General features: G+C 52.7%; 4 protein-coding genes across 4 annotated transcripts; 1 reads left to right on the top strand and 3 right to left on the bottom strand.

Moving 5' to 3' along the window:
* Positions 1-644: 644 nt before the first annotated feature.
* On the bottom strand, positions 645-2,453 carry A1O1_06112 (dihydroxy-acid dehydratase; the record flags this gene model as incomplete). Its single annotated transcript, XM_007726992.1, has 1 exon — positions 645-2,453. The coding sequence occupies one exon, from the start codon at positions 2,451-2,453 to the stop codon at positions 645-647; it is 1,809 nt and encodes a 602-aa protein (XP_007725182.1).
* Positions 2,454-3,404: 951 nt separating this feature from the next.
* On the bottom strand, positions 3,405-4,806 carry A1O1_06111 (uncharacterized protein; the record flags this gene model as incomplete). Its single annotated transcript, XM_007726991.1, has 4 exons — positions 3,405-3,472; positions 3,514-4,138; positions 4,209-4,613; positions 4,675-4,806. 4 exons carry the CDS (start codon positions 4,804-4,806, stop codon positions 3,405-3,407), a joined length of 1,230 nt encoding a protein of 409 aa, XP_007725181.1.
* A 1,918-nt stretch (positions 4,807-6,724) lies between these two features.
* On the top strand, positions 6,725-7,490 carry A1O1_06110 (uncharacterized protein; the record flags this gene model as incomplete). The annotated part of the gene is made up of 4 exons (XM_007726990.1): positions 6,725-6,782; positions 6,905-6,937; positions 7,129-7,229; positions 7,479-7,490. The coding sequence occupies 4 exons, from the start codon at positions 6,725-6,727 to the stop codon at positions 7,488-7,490; spliced, it is 204 nt and encodes a 67-aa protein (XP_007725180.1).
* A 2,116-nt stretch (positions 7,491-9,606) lies between these two features.
* Positions 9,607-10,772, bottom strand: A1O1_06109 (uncharacterized protein; the record flags this gene model as incomplete). The annotated part of the gene is made up of 3 exons (XM_007726989.1): positions 9,607-10,191; positions 10,252-10,372; positions 10,444-10,772. 3 exons carry the CDS (start codon positions 10,770-10,772, stop codon positions 9,607-9,609), a joined length of 1,035 nt encoding a protein of 344 aa, XP_007725179.1.
* Between the last annotated feature and the right edge of the window lie 4,454 nt (positions 10,773-15,226).

Genomic DNA, 15,226 nt, shown 5'->3' with positions numbered 1-15,226 from the left:
AAGACAGGAGGCCAGCCAGCAGTCCGACCCATGTCGAGACCTAGGGGCAGAAAGAAGCCTAGGACTGGGCTGCCGAAACGTCTGCCACGAAGTAAGTCGAGGAAGAGGGACGGAGTGGGATCAATATCGTTTGGTGTACACTGCAGCTTCTCCCAGCAACAGAGTCGATCAGAACAATCCTGATAGAAGGGAGCGTTACTAAAGCCAGGAAATGCCGGGCAAAGGAGATGGTAACGAGGGAATCTGTGCTCGGCTCCATGCCAGCTGCTTGCGAGAAGAGAGAAAGTGGTTGTAGGTGGGTAGGCCCTGAAGATGAAGAATCGTCGCTATCAGTGAGAGATGGGAGCTTCCTTGCTGATAGCTGTGTTTATATTCAGGGGCTGAATTGTGGCCCAGGGATGGCCAGACAGATAAGGGGCAAATCCTGACGGGATGGATGAAAAGGCTACTTTTATCTGACTTCTGTTCGAGCTATACTCTGTATATGAGGCACATGAGCCATTGCCAACTTGAACCCTCTGTGGACCTGCCCATCAGCAAGCACATATGACAACGCGAGCACACCCCACTACAGATCCCTTCTTGACAAAATTTTAAACAAAAGTCTCCCGCTCTGTCAGAAGTCCCGTCGTCTCTTTCCTGTCTCATAACAAATCCGTCACAGCTCCATGACTGGCGTCGCCGACCAAAGCGGCATATTTCGCCAGAACACCTCGAGTCACGACCGGTTTCGGGGGCTTCCAATCCCTCCTCCGCCTCTCGAGCTCCTGATCACTGACGGCCATGGAGATGGAATTCGATTCGGCATCGATGGTGATCTCATCGCCGTCTGCGACCAAGGCGATGGGCCCGCCCACCGCGGCCTCGGGACAGACATGGCCGACGATAAAGCCATGCGAGGCGCCGGAGTAGCGACCGTCCGTGACCAGGGCGACGTTCGTGAGGCCCGCGCCCATAATGGCACCGCTGGCCTTGAGCTGTTCCGGCATGCCCGGGCCGCCCTTGGGCCCTTCGTATCTGACGATCAGCACGAGGTTTTGGCCGCGAGGGATTTCGCCGCGGTTGAGCGCCTCGTTCAGCTGCGCTTCTTTATCGAAACAGCGGGCTCGGCCGGTGAACTTGAGGCCCTCCTTGCCGGTGATCTTGGCCACAGCACCCAAAGGGGCGAAATTGCCCCGCAGGATCTGGATGTGTCCGCTCGATTTGATTGGGTTGTCCAGGCTCCTGATGATCACTTGGTCGCTGGGCAGGCAGGGCCAGCTGGCCACGTTCTCGGCCAGCGTCTTGCCCGTGACTGTGGGGATCGAGCCGTCTAGGAGACCGGCGGCGATGAGCAGTTTCTGCACGCTAGGCACGCCGCCGATCTCGTACAGGTCCGCCATGTAGTATTTCCCTGACGGGGCGAGGTCTGCCAGGAACGGGATCTTGTCGCTCACGCGCTGGAAGTCATCCAGCGTCAAGTCCACTCCGGCGGTGATGGCCATGGCCAGGAAATGTAGCACGGCGTTGGTGCTGCCTCCCAGCGCCATGGTGATGACCAGGGCGTTCTCGAACGATTTCTTGGTGAGTAGCTTGTTGGGCGTGATGTCACGTTCCAGACAGACTTTGATGGCGTCCGCGGCTTTGGCACACTCGCGCATTTTGGCCGGTGAGCTGGCGGGCGTCGAGCTGGATCCGGGCAACGACAAGCCCATGGACTCGATCGCCGTCGCCATCGTGTTGGCCGTGTACATGCCGCCACAGGCGCCGGCGCCGGGACACGCGTGCCGTTCGAGGTCGTCCATGATATCGTCTTTCGTCTTGGACGTGTCGCCTCCGTCATCCGGTTGCCGGAGTGTATTGAACGTGTATGCTCCGAACGCCTCGTAGCAGGTGGCGACGTTGATCGGCTTACGCAGCGTTTCCGAGTATCCCTTGTCGATCGTGCCGCCGTAGATCATCAGGCTGGGGCGGTTGTGGCGCGCCATGCCCATGATGCAGCCGGGCATGTTCTTGTCACAGCCGGGAATGGTGATGTTGGCGTCGTGGGCCTGCGCGCATGTCACCGTCTCCACCGAGTCGGCGATGATCTCGCGCGTCTGCAGGCTGAATCTCATCCCCTGGTTACCCATGGTGATGGCATCGCTCACTCCGATCGTGTTGTACTGCCATGCCAGCATGCCGCGGGCAGTCAGCGCCTTCTTGACCTCCTTGCCCAGATCCAATAGGTGCATATTGCATGGATTGCCTTCCCACCACACGCTGGCCACACCGACGTGCGGCGCCGTTTTCATCGTGAGTTTGTCGGGCACTCCCGCAGCATATAGCATCGCCTGGGCGCCAGGGAAGTCATGCTCCCGGGTTAGATGGGTGGAATAGCGATTGAGCATGGGCTTGCCATCGATGCCGTTGGGTTCCTCGGATCGGGTGAAATTCAGATAGAGCGGTTCCTGTACGCCGCTGGGTCGGTTCATGATGGCAGAGCGTGGCTGTTGATTGGTGTTCCCAAAGCGGTTTGAATATGTCTGCTATCACCTTGATCGTGCGGGGTGCCAGTTCACGCAATATATATGTATCAACCCGGAAGAAGCTTTTCAATTGTGAATGTAGACAAACGGCTAAGAGGGGTTCTTGCCCGAGATGGCCATCCAGATGTACAAGAAAGAATGGAAGAAAAGCCTCTGAAGCTCTACGAGATCAACTACTCCTATCCCACGTTTACCGACTTGTACCGACGTTGAACTTGAACTCGAATTCATCCTCGGCGTCTTCCCCGGATTGTGGCCATCGATCTCCACGAGGGGCGGCCAATCAGAAGAGACATGAATCCAACCATCGATGGGGATCAGGGATCAGACACAGTACTGACTTCTCCGTCGCCATTGCTGCTACTCCTACCATCCTGTTTGTGGCTGGATACCACAGGGGACTCGACTCTTGGAATAGATAGTCATGTTTTGTTTCATGCTATACAATATGTTGGACACTTTTGATTCATCTTTAGCTATAGAAAGGGGCAGCTCCCCTTTCCACATACACCACCAAATCATAGTCAGTTCTATGGTCTTGACACCGTGCAACTATCTGCACGGTCTTCTGCGGCTCGTCACTCTGTCGCTTCATCCCTTGCCGGTCAGGACACTCCTCCAGCTCAGCTTGCCTCTTGACACACAGGAGTAGAGCCTGGTCAAACCGCTAAACATAAATTGCGAACATGAAATTTCGTCAAATGAGGGTCAAGAATGGTCAAGTTGGTCCAAAATACAAGCAGAGACCGATAATGCCGCTGCAATTCCTTAACCCCAAAGAATGCGTGGCACATTCGATCTGCATCGTGATGCAGGTGGGCTTTCCAGATACATCAGACTTCAGCAACGTCTTCGAACGTGTCTCCTAGTATCCAATCGATGGGACCGCCGGGGCGACTACGGTTCGATCGCAATCATCAGCACACCAGATCCATTAGATCGCGGTAAGAAGGCACCAAGCAGGACTGCCAGGTCATGACTAAAAGAAGAAACAAAATGAACTCACCTTCCATGATAGCTGGCCCAAACAAAACCTCCGAATCGCTCAGCCGGCCACCTGTGATGTCAACGATGGTGATGAAGATATACACCTGTCCACCAATGCCGCCGGGAATGGCCACGTCGATACCGGTCTGTGAGATCTGGGCGCCCACCGAGATGACGTTCAATCCAGCAACGAAAGTGACAAAAATCTCCACGACCTGGCTGAAGTCGTGCATGGACTTGCTGAAGTCGGGAACCAGGCTCACTTTCGAACCGGCAGATGGTGCGGCGCAGGACGCGGCAGAGGATCCAGCAGTGCGAGCTCGCATGCGTTCGGCCGCTGCGGTCTCGGTGGCACTCGCTTCGGCAGAAGAAGCGGACTCTGTAGCAGTGATCGTGGTTGTGGTGGCGCTACCGTCGGTAGCGGTAGCGGTAGCGGTCTCGATAGACACCATAGCCGTCACGGTGGCGGTGGAATTCGAAGTAGACGTGTCGTACATTGATGCGGCAGAGCTGTTCTCCGCGAAGCATGACTGAGCATTGACTTTTAATCCAGGGAATGCGGTGAAAGGCAAGGGCGGGTTGCTCGACGGACAGGAGACGATGAATTGCGCTGCGAGGGTAAATACAGAGTTGGCGTCAAGGGGCTATCAAATGGTGCATTAGTACACCAACAGCACTCAAGGGCAGGGTATATGTGGCATATATGTGGCATACCGTGCCGAAGGGATCGGGAGCGCCTATCGCACCGATAGACGACCTTTGCAGGGATGTATGGAGTGCCTCGGTGACCATAATGCTGGCCGCGACAGCAAGGATATCTTTAGAGCAAACGAACGGGGCTGCACCTAGGTAGGCGCTGGTCCCGACGCTCTCGAGAATGGCAGACAAAGCCACGAAGCTGGCCACATCAGTGACGGGGAAGCTGTACTGACAGGGAGCGACAGGCACGATGCCGGCTCCTAGAATGGCAGTCTCGAGTGTTGTGACATGGGCCGACTCATCAGCCGCGATGAACTTCAGATTGAGGAAGAAATCCTCGCTGAAGCCGGCATCAACAAAGTGCTGGAGGTTGAAAGTGTTGAATGCCTCCTGATAAAAGGTATTTTCGAGGTGTTCAAGCTGAGCGATGTCAGATACCGAAGGACATTCCCAGGACCCCGAGGTGCGCGTGTCAGCTTACTGTCAAGGCAAATTGGAGGATTGTAATGTCCACAGCAGAGAGGGATGATGAGCGTGCCGAGATATCGACAGGATGAGCCAGGGTCAAGGCGGCGAAGAGAGTGCTTAACGCAGAGAGAGTAGATGTTCTCATCTTGGGATGCTCTGGTCCTCGTTATATCAATCCTCAAAAACAAAAGATGGTGTATATGTCCAGCAAGGCAGTTGGAAGGAGAGTGTCCGTTACACGTCAGGAAGTGAACGAGACTGATCAAAAGCCCGAAGATTTAATGAACGAAGATTTGTCAAAGGTCTCTGAAAAATGAATGGAATGCGAGTGCTTTGATATTGGATTGACATTTCACCCACCACAAAATGGGACATATCGAGTATATATATAGTAAATATGCCGATGAGAACGAAGCCAGGAAGCGTGAAGATCCGAACATACTCCTACCTCATGCTTTTGGCGAAAGACATCCGTGCAGGTGAAGCCAAAAACGACAAATTGTGATACCGGATCATAGATGTTGACGTTTCAACTCTGCTTTTGGCAGTGTATCAGGACCAAAGGCCAGGATGACAAGAGCGCTGCGAGCCTCGCCTATGGCAATTTTCTCGGATGCTGTGAGATTCCGAGCGGAAGGGCCGAAACAAAAGGAGATTCTGTCCTGAGATGGAAAACGCGGAGAAAGGGGTCGAAGAGCTGGGGAGATTGTAGAGATCTCTCAGCCCCCCTGCCCGCCAGAGAAGGCCTAGACGCTGGATGAGCGCCAAACTGATAGAGATCATGGCAGTGGCTGAGACCAGCCATTTCATTTGTAGGGAATTTCAACCTGCGTGCGACAACTCAGGAGGAAACGAGAGTGAGTGAGATGCCACTCCAAGGCGAAGAAGCTGACAGATAACCGATCAGATACCTAGTTGTGGATTGCAAGCAACCATTCCCAGAAGGACTGCAGAACCCGGCGCTTCTGCTAAATTAGGACAGACCTCCAGGACCAGACCTGGAGGAATATGAGACGGTTGAATGTCTGCGAGTGAACCTGGGGCAATCGGAGACTGGAAAAGCCGGACGATGGTGAGGCTGTTGTGGATGGAATTGAGTCGGTGAGTGTTTCAGCGCGACGAACTGAGACGGATGCCAAGACTGATATCGTTCACTGCAGTCACTCGACCAATTGAACGACAGAAGCTGGTCATATCTTATCTTCATGTGACTCTGACTGCTACATCACCGATGACATCATTGTCTTCCCCCACCTCACGTTCCTCTTCCCATTTGAAGATGATGATGTATTAATCCCCCAGAACTCTCAGCTCCCTCTCTCTTGTGCCCAGTTTTGAACCAGCTTCATCATCCCAGCCATCTACCAATGAAGAATTGCTCTGGCCGCCGTGGGGCTATCTTTCATTCAGGTTATATCACTGCAGCTGAACCTGTCAATCCAGTCGCGCAACGAGATCATCCAACGGGGATCCACTATGATGTGAAGTCCAGTATATCGTGTACTCTGCACTGAAGCACGACAAGCTCAATGGTACTGAATGCTTGAAGAAGCCATCATATGGACGCTCAGACGCCTCGACAGATACCAAAGACGCCGCCTGAGGTATTCTCGAGCATGGCAGGGTTCAGGAGCTGGGAGGACAGGTGACAGAGCTTCGGTCTCTGGTCTTTGGGCGCATGTACCAACTTGAACATTTCCAGCGAGCGATACTAGTATCTCAGCTGGACATGGCTCGAGTGCAGGGTTCACGTCTCGACGTCTATGCTTGCAGGATCCTGTGCGTAGAAGCAGGGCAGATGCTGTGGACGGTGTAGAGTGTAGATTGTAGAGTGCAGAGCGACGTAGGATATTGCCCCTCATCCAGCTTGATGAACACATCAGACACTGCAGTTGTTCACCGACCACTTGAACTTTATTATATTATCTCGCTCCCTGATCTTCATTCTTCAACTACCTTATCCTACTACACCTCCATCTCAAGATCCAAAGCAGACCTTCTCAACCAACACAATCAACCAGCCTTCAATCCATTCCGATCTCCAGCAGTAACATCAGATCACCATGAACACTCAAGGATCTGCCGCCGGCTCCAACCAGCAAGAGGATTACCTCGACAAAGGTAGGCAACCACCAAAGCAATCAAGCACTGTACCCTGTCATTACGGCCTCAACATTCACACGACACCCTTGATAACTCCTCTCTCCATCTTGTCCATATCACTGACCAGCGATGACTATTAGGTCTCGATGCTGCCGAGAAGAAATTCGGTCAGGGTACGTTGACAACATGCCTCGTCCACGCTTCTCAATCTCGTCACCACCTTTAGCCTAGCAACCCTGCTCAGAAAGACAGAGAGCGATGGAGGTAGAGAGAGACAAGAGATGAACAGTGCCTGCGAACAAAAGGAACCTGACTTGAGAGACACAATGCCTTGACGGGGGCTGACTCCCAAAAACACAAACAGGCAAAGTCGACCCGACCAAGCAGCGCAGCACGAACGAGAAAATCACCGACAAGGCCCGCGACCTGTTTGAGAAGACGACCGGCAAGAACATTCCTGACAAGGTATGAATATGAACTCTTTGGACCGGGACTCCCCATCTCCCACCTGAAGTCCCCTTTCAGTGTTCACCCACCTTCCCCCCTCTGCGTGTATCTCTCGTCGGAGAGGGAAGCGCCTTGTTGTGAATCCGTACATGGGGTTCTAACGAGGATATCTCCATGATACAATTTGGAAAACCGACCGAATTCGAACTCGAACTCGAACTCGACCTTGAAATGGATGATTGCTGACTGATCATGAATCCTTAACAGTTCAGCAACTGATAGGTATATTACCCTTCAGACTTCTCGTCTAACTCGTCCGACCCGGCACTGGGGAAGGAAGGAAGGAGACAATAACATGGACGCGAACATGAAATGAATTAGGACAGGTCAGGACAGGTCAAGGCACGGAGCCAGGTTTCGGTCTCGCAAAGACTCACTGCTAGAGAGGGATATTGAAAGTATCGAATATGATAAACGGAAGGATCAGGGATTGCTAGAAAACCCAGAGTAATACAACTTGAGTTACCTGATTCTTGCGCACACTCGAGTTTGACCGTCGAACCCCAGCGAGGGGAGGTTATTGACTTGTTATCATAGCTACGGTATCATGCCCAATTGTAGTGCTTTGCCTCGTCTTCTAGGTATATATAGAACCTCAGGCACCTCAAGAAAGTACCTACTACCTAGCACCTTACCCTTGCTGCGGTACCACATACCTGGTAGTATTGGTATGATGATAATTGATCGGACATGACATCCGTCAACTCCTTTAACTAGGTACTGAGGTATTGGTTCGATGTGCATATGACATAATGAGTGAATGGGGAAATTGTCTTCCTAGATCCCAACCACCCACGTAAGTACATCTGCCTTGACACCTGCCGCTGAGAGGTAAGGGATCTATCGGAGTTTCACTTACCCGTAGGTAGGTACCCCGAGGTACGATGGTTTTTATTGTGGTATGACTACACTACCTTATTACGTTTTGTTCGTGCTGTTTTGCCCAGGACGCCTTCCCGGCATGCAGTGGTTGACTGCTAAGTACGTACCTACCTGGGACCCAAACATATACGTAAATTTGCCCATGTATTACTTAGCTAGCTACCTAGGTAGGGACTAGTAGGTAGGTACGTTGTTCAGTACAGTACATACGTACCTACAGGCATCTAACCTATAGGAGGTAGGTATTCGCTCGGTGTGGTCCGGGAGATGCTTCCGAAGCAAATGACAATGGAGGCGGCCGCCTGTTGCTGACCCGGCGAATACGAGGGTCAACAGGAGCAGCTGACAGCGGTTGAGGTCCGTCGGGATCCCTTAGCAGGCCCTTTCACCCACGCACCATCTCTTCGACTCGTTTGTCAAATCAACGCAATAAGAATCCGTGAAGAGGACGAATGGCATTGATGGCATACAGAGTAGATGCATATGGCATGTTCTGGGTGGGCCTCCACGTCGGGATCTGTGCGGCTGGCGTGGGCAGACGTCTAAGCTGTCCTGTCGGAAACCGGCTCAAAGACCGCCGCCATGTAACGGTACGAGTTATCGCACAGTATGGACTGCAGTGTGGTATTCTGTACTCTGTCGCCTCCGGCCGTCTGGCTTTCCGGGCACCTCGGATGACGTGCCCATGTTCCAGAGGTCGAGACCAAAGACGCGGAATGAAAAGGGGCTCCCCGCTCTTCGGAGGAATGTGAAGAGGCGACAACGGCCGAGACATCCAATTGCGTTCCAACCAGGACGACAACTGACGGCGTTGGGTTTGTGAACAATAATAACAAAAATGTCTTGGAATTTTCCAGCACCAACCCTTGCATCAACAGAAGTCAAGACAGCGCGGCCCCAAAGGTCGGAGTTGCCCATTTCTAGCCTCCGGAGGCTCGACCGCACGGTGGTGTGTGATTGGACGGTTGCCGAGATCGACCCCAATGGCCAGACCGAACCTTTCCAAGTTGGAGGGTCAGATCGAGATTTCGGTGAAAATGTGGATGTCAAATCTTGAGGGGCCAATGATAAATGCCATCCACCCAAATGGAGAAGCGAAAATGCTGCATCGTTGGTGCCCATGTGATTGACCCGAACCCGGGTAATGTGCACCGTTTCACGATGCCCTGACAATCCTCGATTCCCACCTCCGTTTCTTACGCCAGGGCCCCGGGCTTGAGGAGCGGTTCGTCGTAAGTGGCTCACCCCTCAGATAATCATGCCGTCTCGGGCACGCTGTCCAACACCATGCCACAGCCCTGCAAAATATGCAAACGTGGACATGGTCGCTACTTGGATCCGGTGCTTTTCCGGTAGCTCGGCCGACATACTCTGTACTGTTGAATTTTTGTACCGTCAAACGGCCTTGTCGATGGGGAGGTGGCTACAATCTTGACCGACCGATTGCACGTGATCATGTTTGCACGGCTGCGGCCTGGTTTGATGTCAACCAGGGGAGAACGGGGGCAGCGTCGTAATCTCTTTTCCGGACGTCAGCATGTAAACCTCCAGACGGCGATTCGGTGGACCAACCTCCAAGGGAGGTGTGACGCGACGGGGAAGTCGGGAGAACTCCCAGACGATCTTGTGCAAAGATGGCGGTTGGTTCAACCCCAGAACCGACTGGCGCCAGTGCCAATAGCGGCGGCGGCGACTGGTCGGGTCGACCAGCCTCAAGCAAGATGCCTCCCGAAGTGATGGAGGGCAGCCGAGTTAGTGCGTTGGAGTCGGGAGAGGGTCGTTGAGACGGCGGGATGCTCGAGGTCGAACTCCCACTTCCGACCTGGAGGGATGGAGGACCGATGGGGGGAGCTGTGACTGCATCAAAGGTGCCCGAGGATGTTGACGAACGCGAGACGGTGGGTATGTGCGGGCTCGGAATGGGCAGTGGCAGGATGATTCGACCGCCAGGTCCCGGGAGGCCTGACTCCAGTCTCGGAGGAGGCAAGCCGTAGTCATTGTCTGCTGCTTCAGAGGCGTTGGAAGCAATTGAACCTTCCTGCCAGTACCGTGAGCCAGGCGTACCGATGGCCAAGGGCCGGTGGGTTAGCAAACTTACATTGTCACGCGCGTCCTCGATCAGAGCCCGGATCTCGGGAGATACCAGGGGAAAGATCTGGTTCAGCAGGGTTTCGTATCGCGCCAACCGACGCGAGGTAGCCGTGAGATCTTCTGCTGTTCTAGAAGCACAGGGGGTCAGCTTGGGAATGCACCGAAGTCAACCGACAGGCAACCAAGAATAAGCACTCACTTTCGCTTCCTCCAACCCTTTCCATAGCCGTAGTAACAGGTGGTGCCTGTATGGAGGCATCGTCGACAAGCTGGCCGTGAACCATCACACTTTGTTTTCCGCTCGCGACATGGCTCGCAGGCATGAGAGGTGCGGGCGCGTTCGGGCTTATCCCAGGTGGAACTGCCGCTGCCACTGCCGCTGCTATGGTTATTGCTGTTGCCGTTGCTGTTGCCGTTGCTGTTGCCGTTGGATCGAGGCGCTGCTATGGAAGGACCGCCGTTGGGTACCAGGGCTGGAGAGGCCGTGGAAGGCGGCGACCGACTATTAGACGGATTGATAGGCCTCATCCTGGAACCGCCGAGGCTGCAACGGGTGCGAGAAAAATGTCTGGAAGGGAGAGCGAGAGGCAGTTCGGTGACTATGCAGCAGAAGCAGTGTCGATATAGTAGTCAAAAGGAGGAGGAGAAATCAAAAAGGCAACCCTAGCCAGCACAGATATTGAGAGATGGCAAGGGCCGGGGTCGGGGTCAAGGCCAGGGCAAGTAGGGACGGGTTGATGTTTGGAGTAGTGGCTTTTTGTGTGGACGATCTTCTGTGGAAGAGTTGCGGATCAGCGGTGGAGTAAGGGAGAGGTCGAGCGTTGTGTGGTAGCGTGGCGGGTGGCGGCGTCTAGTGGTACTGGTAATGTGGAAAAGATGTGGCCCAGGTTTGGGGCGGAGGGAGAGGAGAGAGGTAGGTCGAGGATGTGAGAAGGAGTGACAAGGAATTTGTCTGTGGTGCAGTGGTTGAGAGGAAGAGGAGGCTGCGGCGGTAGAAGTAGATGTATGCTGAAGATGGCAGAGGTGGCTATGGTGGCCAGTCGTGACTACCTTAGGTTGTAGCAGACCCGAAGTACCGTGATATCGTCGATGTCTGTTACTAGTAGCAGTCTGCGACCTATGCCCGTGGTGGAAGGGATGCAGAAGTATAATAGGAAGGTAGCCTAGTCCTAGGTACCGAGGCAAGGAGGAGAGGGTGTTGGCGAAGTAGTAATCGGGTGTAAAAGTAGTAATAGTAATAGTAATAGTAATAGGAGTAGGAGTAGGAGTAGGAGTAATAGAAGGGACTGGTAATACCCTGGTCGTAGTGGCCAGGAAGGTCAAGGCTAGAAACACAGGTAGCTTATGGGGGCTCTCTCGTATGTATACAAAGTAGTTGTGACAGGCACGGAGGAAAAGGCGGAGGAGAAGTGGGCCGTGGGATCAAAGGTCGCAGGTCTGAAGGGGTCGAGGTCGAGGTCGAGGTCGAGGTCGAAACTGATCGGGTGGGAGAGGATGGAGCGAGTGGAAAGGGCCAGACGCAGGACGGTCGATGCCGTGAGTTTATGCTGTAGTACTGTACGTAGTAGTAGTACAGTACGTACAGTGTAGACTCGTAGCAGCGGCAGTAGGACAGAGTCGTAGCTACTAGCGGTAGCAAGAGGACTACCTGCTACTACTACTAAGTACAGTGATTGGACAGTCCTTGCAGTAGTAGAGGTAGAGGGGTAGAGGAAATCGTGGCGCAGCAGCAGCGAAACAGTCGTAAGGACAGTCGGTACTAGGTTAGGTAATAGACGGGATGTGATGAAAATCTCTGTAGGGTCAAAAGGCGCGGGACAAGGCTGGGTGAGACGAGTGTTTTAGTAGTACGCACTACATAACTGCCTAACCTGGAAGGTAAGTTAGGCACCTCTAGGTGAAAGCGGCTGGTACAGACACCTACTACCTAAACCTTGAAGTATGTACTACAGAGAACAAGGAAACGGCGGGACGGCTGCTTCGGAGATGACGGGGATGATCGCGACACTTACAGCATAAAGTATCCAGCTTGCAGGTGCCTCTCTCGTGTACTGTACTGTGTACTCCTACTAGTACTACCGTGTAAGCATGAATGGTACTCGGCTGTGTCTTGTACCGCCGAGTGTCAGAATGGCCTCCGTAGCTTCAGAATTCGGATCACACAAAGCGAGTTGGGAAAAGATCTCACTTCCGGACAAAGCTGGATATCCCCATCTGGTCCCACCAATATTTGCGATGTCAGCATACTGCTGCTGCTGCTGACGTCGACGAGATTGTTGGTGATGGTGGTCCCCCGCGGTCACCGGAAATATGGTCGCGATACACTTCCGGATCTAATGGACGACAGCCGTGATGGGCATGATCGAAGGGTTGAACGCGATCGATACGAAGAATAAATCAGGCCAATGCTGGCCAGAGATTGAACATTTCCAATATGATTGGTGGAAGAATGGCGGAAGTCAAGTTGGATTGGACTTCCGGAGAATGTTTCCAGCTCTTGATCGGGTGGTTCGTGTGGTTCGTGTCGTGAGCGATTTGGGAAATATCGAAGAGAAAGAGAAAGAAAAGAGGTTGGACCCGTGTCGGCAATTGGAACGGCGGAGTCCGAGGAGAACTTGCATCTGGAAATGATTGTCCGAGTCATCAGTGCCGATGGATTTCAGTTGCAACATCGCTCAGGAGGAGGAAGTATCGTGAGAAAGTCGCAGGTATCAATATCACAACATTCCCCTTCACACATTACTCGTGACAGGGGGCGGGCTAGTGGTGCCATGACTCAACAACAATACTAGTAGGTACTAACTACCTAGGTATCTAGTCCACACCTAGTAGGCAGTGACTAGGTACTAACCTTAGGTACCTACCATTAGGTACTACGTGGTTATAGCAATAGTCATAATACCTCAAGGGACAAGGTTAGAGGCTAAGAAGCGAAACTTAAACAAGAAAAGAGAACATTCCAGGTCTGCCAAAAGGAAATACTACGTACTGTGATACCACAAATACTGCCAGTGCCAGTAGTACCTTCTGCAGTTGTGACTGCCACGGCCAGCTCCGGGCCCGGATCCTTCCACTTCCACTTCCACTTCCACTCTGGTACTTCTGCCTCAGGCTTGCACCAGCTCGACAGCTCTACCACTCAATCACACAATAACCGACTACTCTGTAAGAACTACCTACCTTAGCTTGAAGTACGTCCTACCTCAATTCTTCTATCATCACCTTCTACCATCACGCTACTCAGGTTCAGCCTTGAGCAGTCCTAGAAAAGGACTCATAGCACAGTGCCGGATATATCTACCCGAAAACACCCACCCGCTTCTCCATCCACCTACTACAACCCCCTAGTACTAGTACTAATAGCAACAACCAACAACATCTATGCCGGAAACATACTCCGAAATGTCATCAGATAATCGTATTCGACACTGCACTGGCACACGACACTATACATTATTCCTTCCGGACTCCACAACATAGACTTCGCTCTACTTCTGCTCGTCTGTACACACGGGACCCCCGACTACTGTCTGACAGTTCCAGATTGAATGAATGACTGGTGGAGAAATCATCTCGTATCCGACCTAGATCTACATAACAATCTCTGATCCACATCTCCGGCAGGAAAGAAAAAGGGGGGCACCGCTGACTAGGTACCTAAACGTCTACACAATTTAGGACACGGTGCGTCGAAGTACGGAATTGAGAGGAAGGTTTGTTGTTCTCAAATTCGGCGTGCCCAGAAACACATTTGAGTTGAGGCTGTGGATCTTCTGCCGTGTTTGACGCCACATCATACCACCACTGCAGAGGCTGGTGCAAGTCCCAGCTTAACATCAGAATTGTTGTTGGAGAACCCGAGATCCTCCACGGGCACTCAGGCTGCTGGAAACAGGTGACATTCCCAACCTTGATTCACCTCGTATGAGCGCCATTGCTTTGAAGTCATGTACAATCCGTGGTTTGTCAAAGGCTTGATTGTGGTATCTCAACAGTTCCTGTCTCTTCCTCAGGCTCGCTGGAGCCCAAAAAGACAGCAGTCATAGGAGGACAAAGAGATGAACTGCCGGCCATCGAGAAACGAAGACACATGACTGACTGTGCCAGCAGACTGGTTCTCGAGGCCAGAGGGGCTTTCCAGGAGCCAAACAAATGCAGCTGAACTTCTGGAATACGAAGGCCTAAGGGGAAAGGCTGCAAAGCTCCCTTATCAAACCCCGTTGTTTGGCTGGAAAGGGACGACAAGCGTTCACCATCTGCGGCTGAATACGAAGACTGCCTTGCAAATCAATCGATCGAAGCCTGTTGTCGCTGGAAGCTTTTCTTCGCCATCTCACTAGAAGCACGGGTTCCTGCTTCTACTTCTACGTTATAACCCTCGCAAAGGCCACCAAGCATTCATTGCCAATGTTTGCTTGCGCAAAGCTTCTTCTTTGTCTCCCTTCTCTCCTTCAAGTTCTTGCTCTTCATCTTCCTGAAATTTTATCATCCAGCCTTGGACCATGATGCCCTCCTTAGCTACAGCGGTATGGCTCGTCTTTCTGCTCGCTGCCAACCTCAGGAGTTAGGAGCGTCAGGTGTATGCCCCCGGATGGGCCGTACCCGCATCCTGACTAGTATACCAACCATTTTGCAAAGAGTACCGGACTGCCGGCGATGATCTCTCCTTGTTCACTGCGGGACACTACTAAGGTAGAGGTAGTCGATACATCGGATACATCGTTGTACCCATCATCGTGGATGTATAACAAGTGCGCAGTGGTAAAGCGATTTCAATTCATAACAGAGACAAAGACAGCGACAACGACAACGACCCCGACAAGCCTAGGAGTACTCTATTAAGAACTAATAAGTAAGGTAGTCTTTCTCGAAAAGAAAACAGTCGTAATTAATGCTCTTGCGTCCCGTCCCAGCTCTCTCGACTTGCTGGTGTCCAGCACTGTCCAACCGTAGCCATCATCTAACAATAGCAATAGCATAGT

This window comes from Capronia coronata (assembly GCF_000585585.1).
Source record: "Capronia coronata CBS 617.96 chromosome Unknown acBCG-supercont1.5, whole genome shotgun sequence".
Lineage (NCBI taxonomy): Eukaryota > Fungi > Ascomycota > Eurotiomycetes > Chaetothyriales > Herpotrichiellaceae > Capronia > Capronia coronata.
This window is presented reverse-complemented; position numbering and strand designations above follow the sequence as displayed.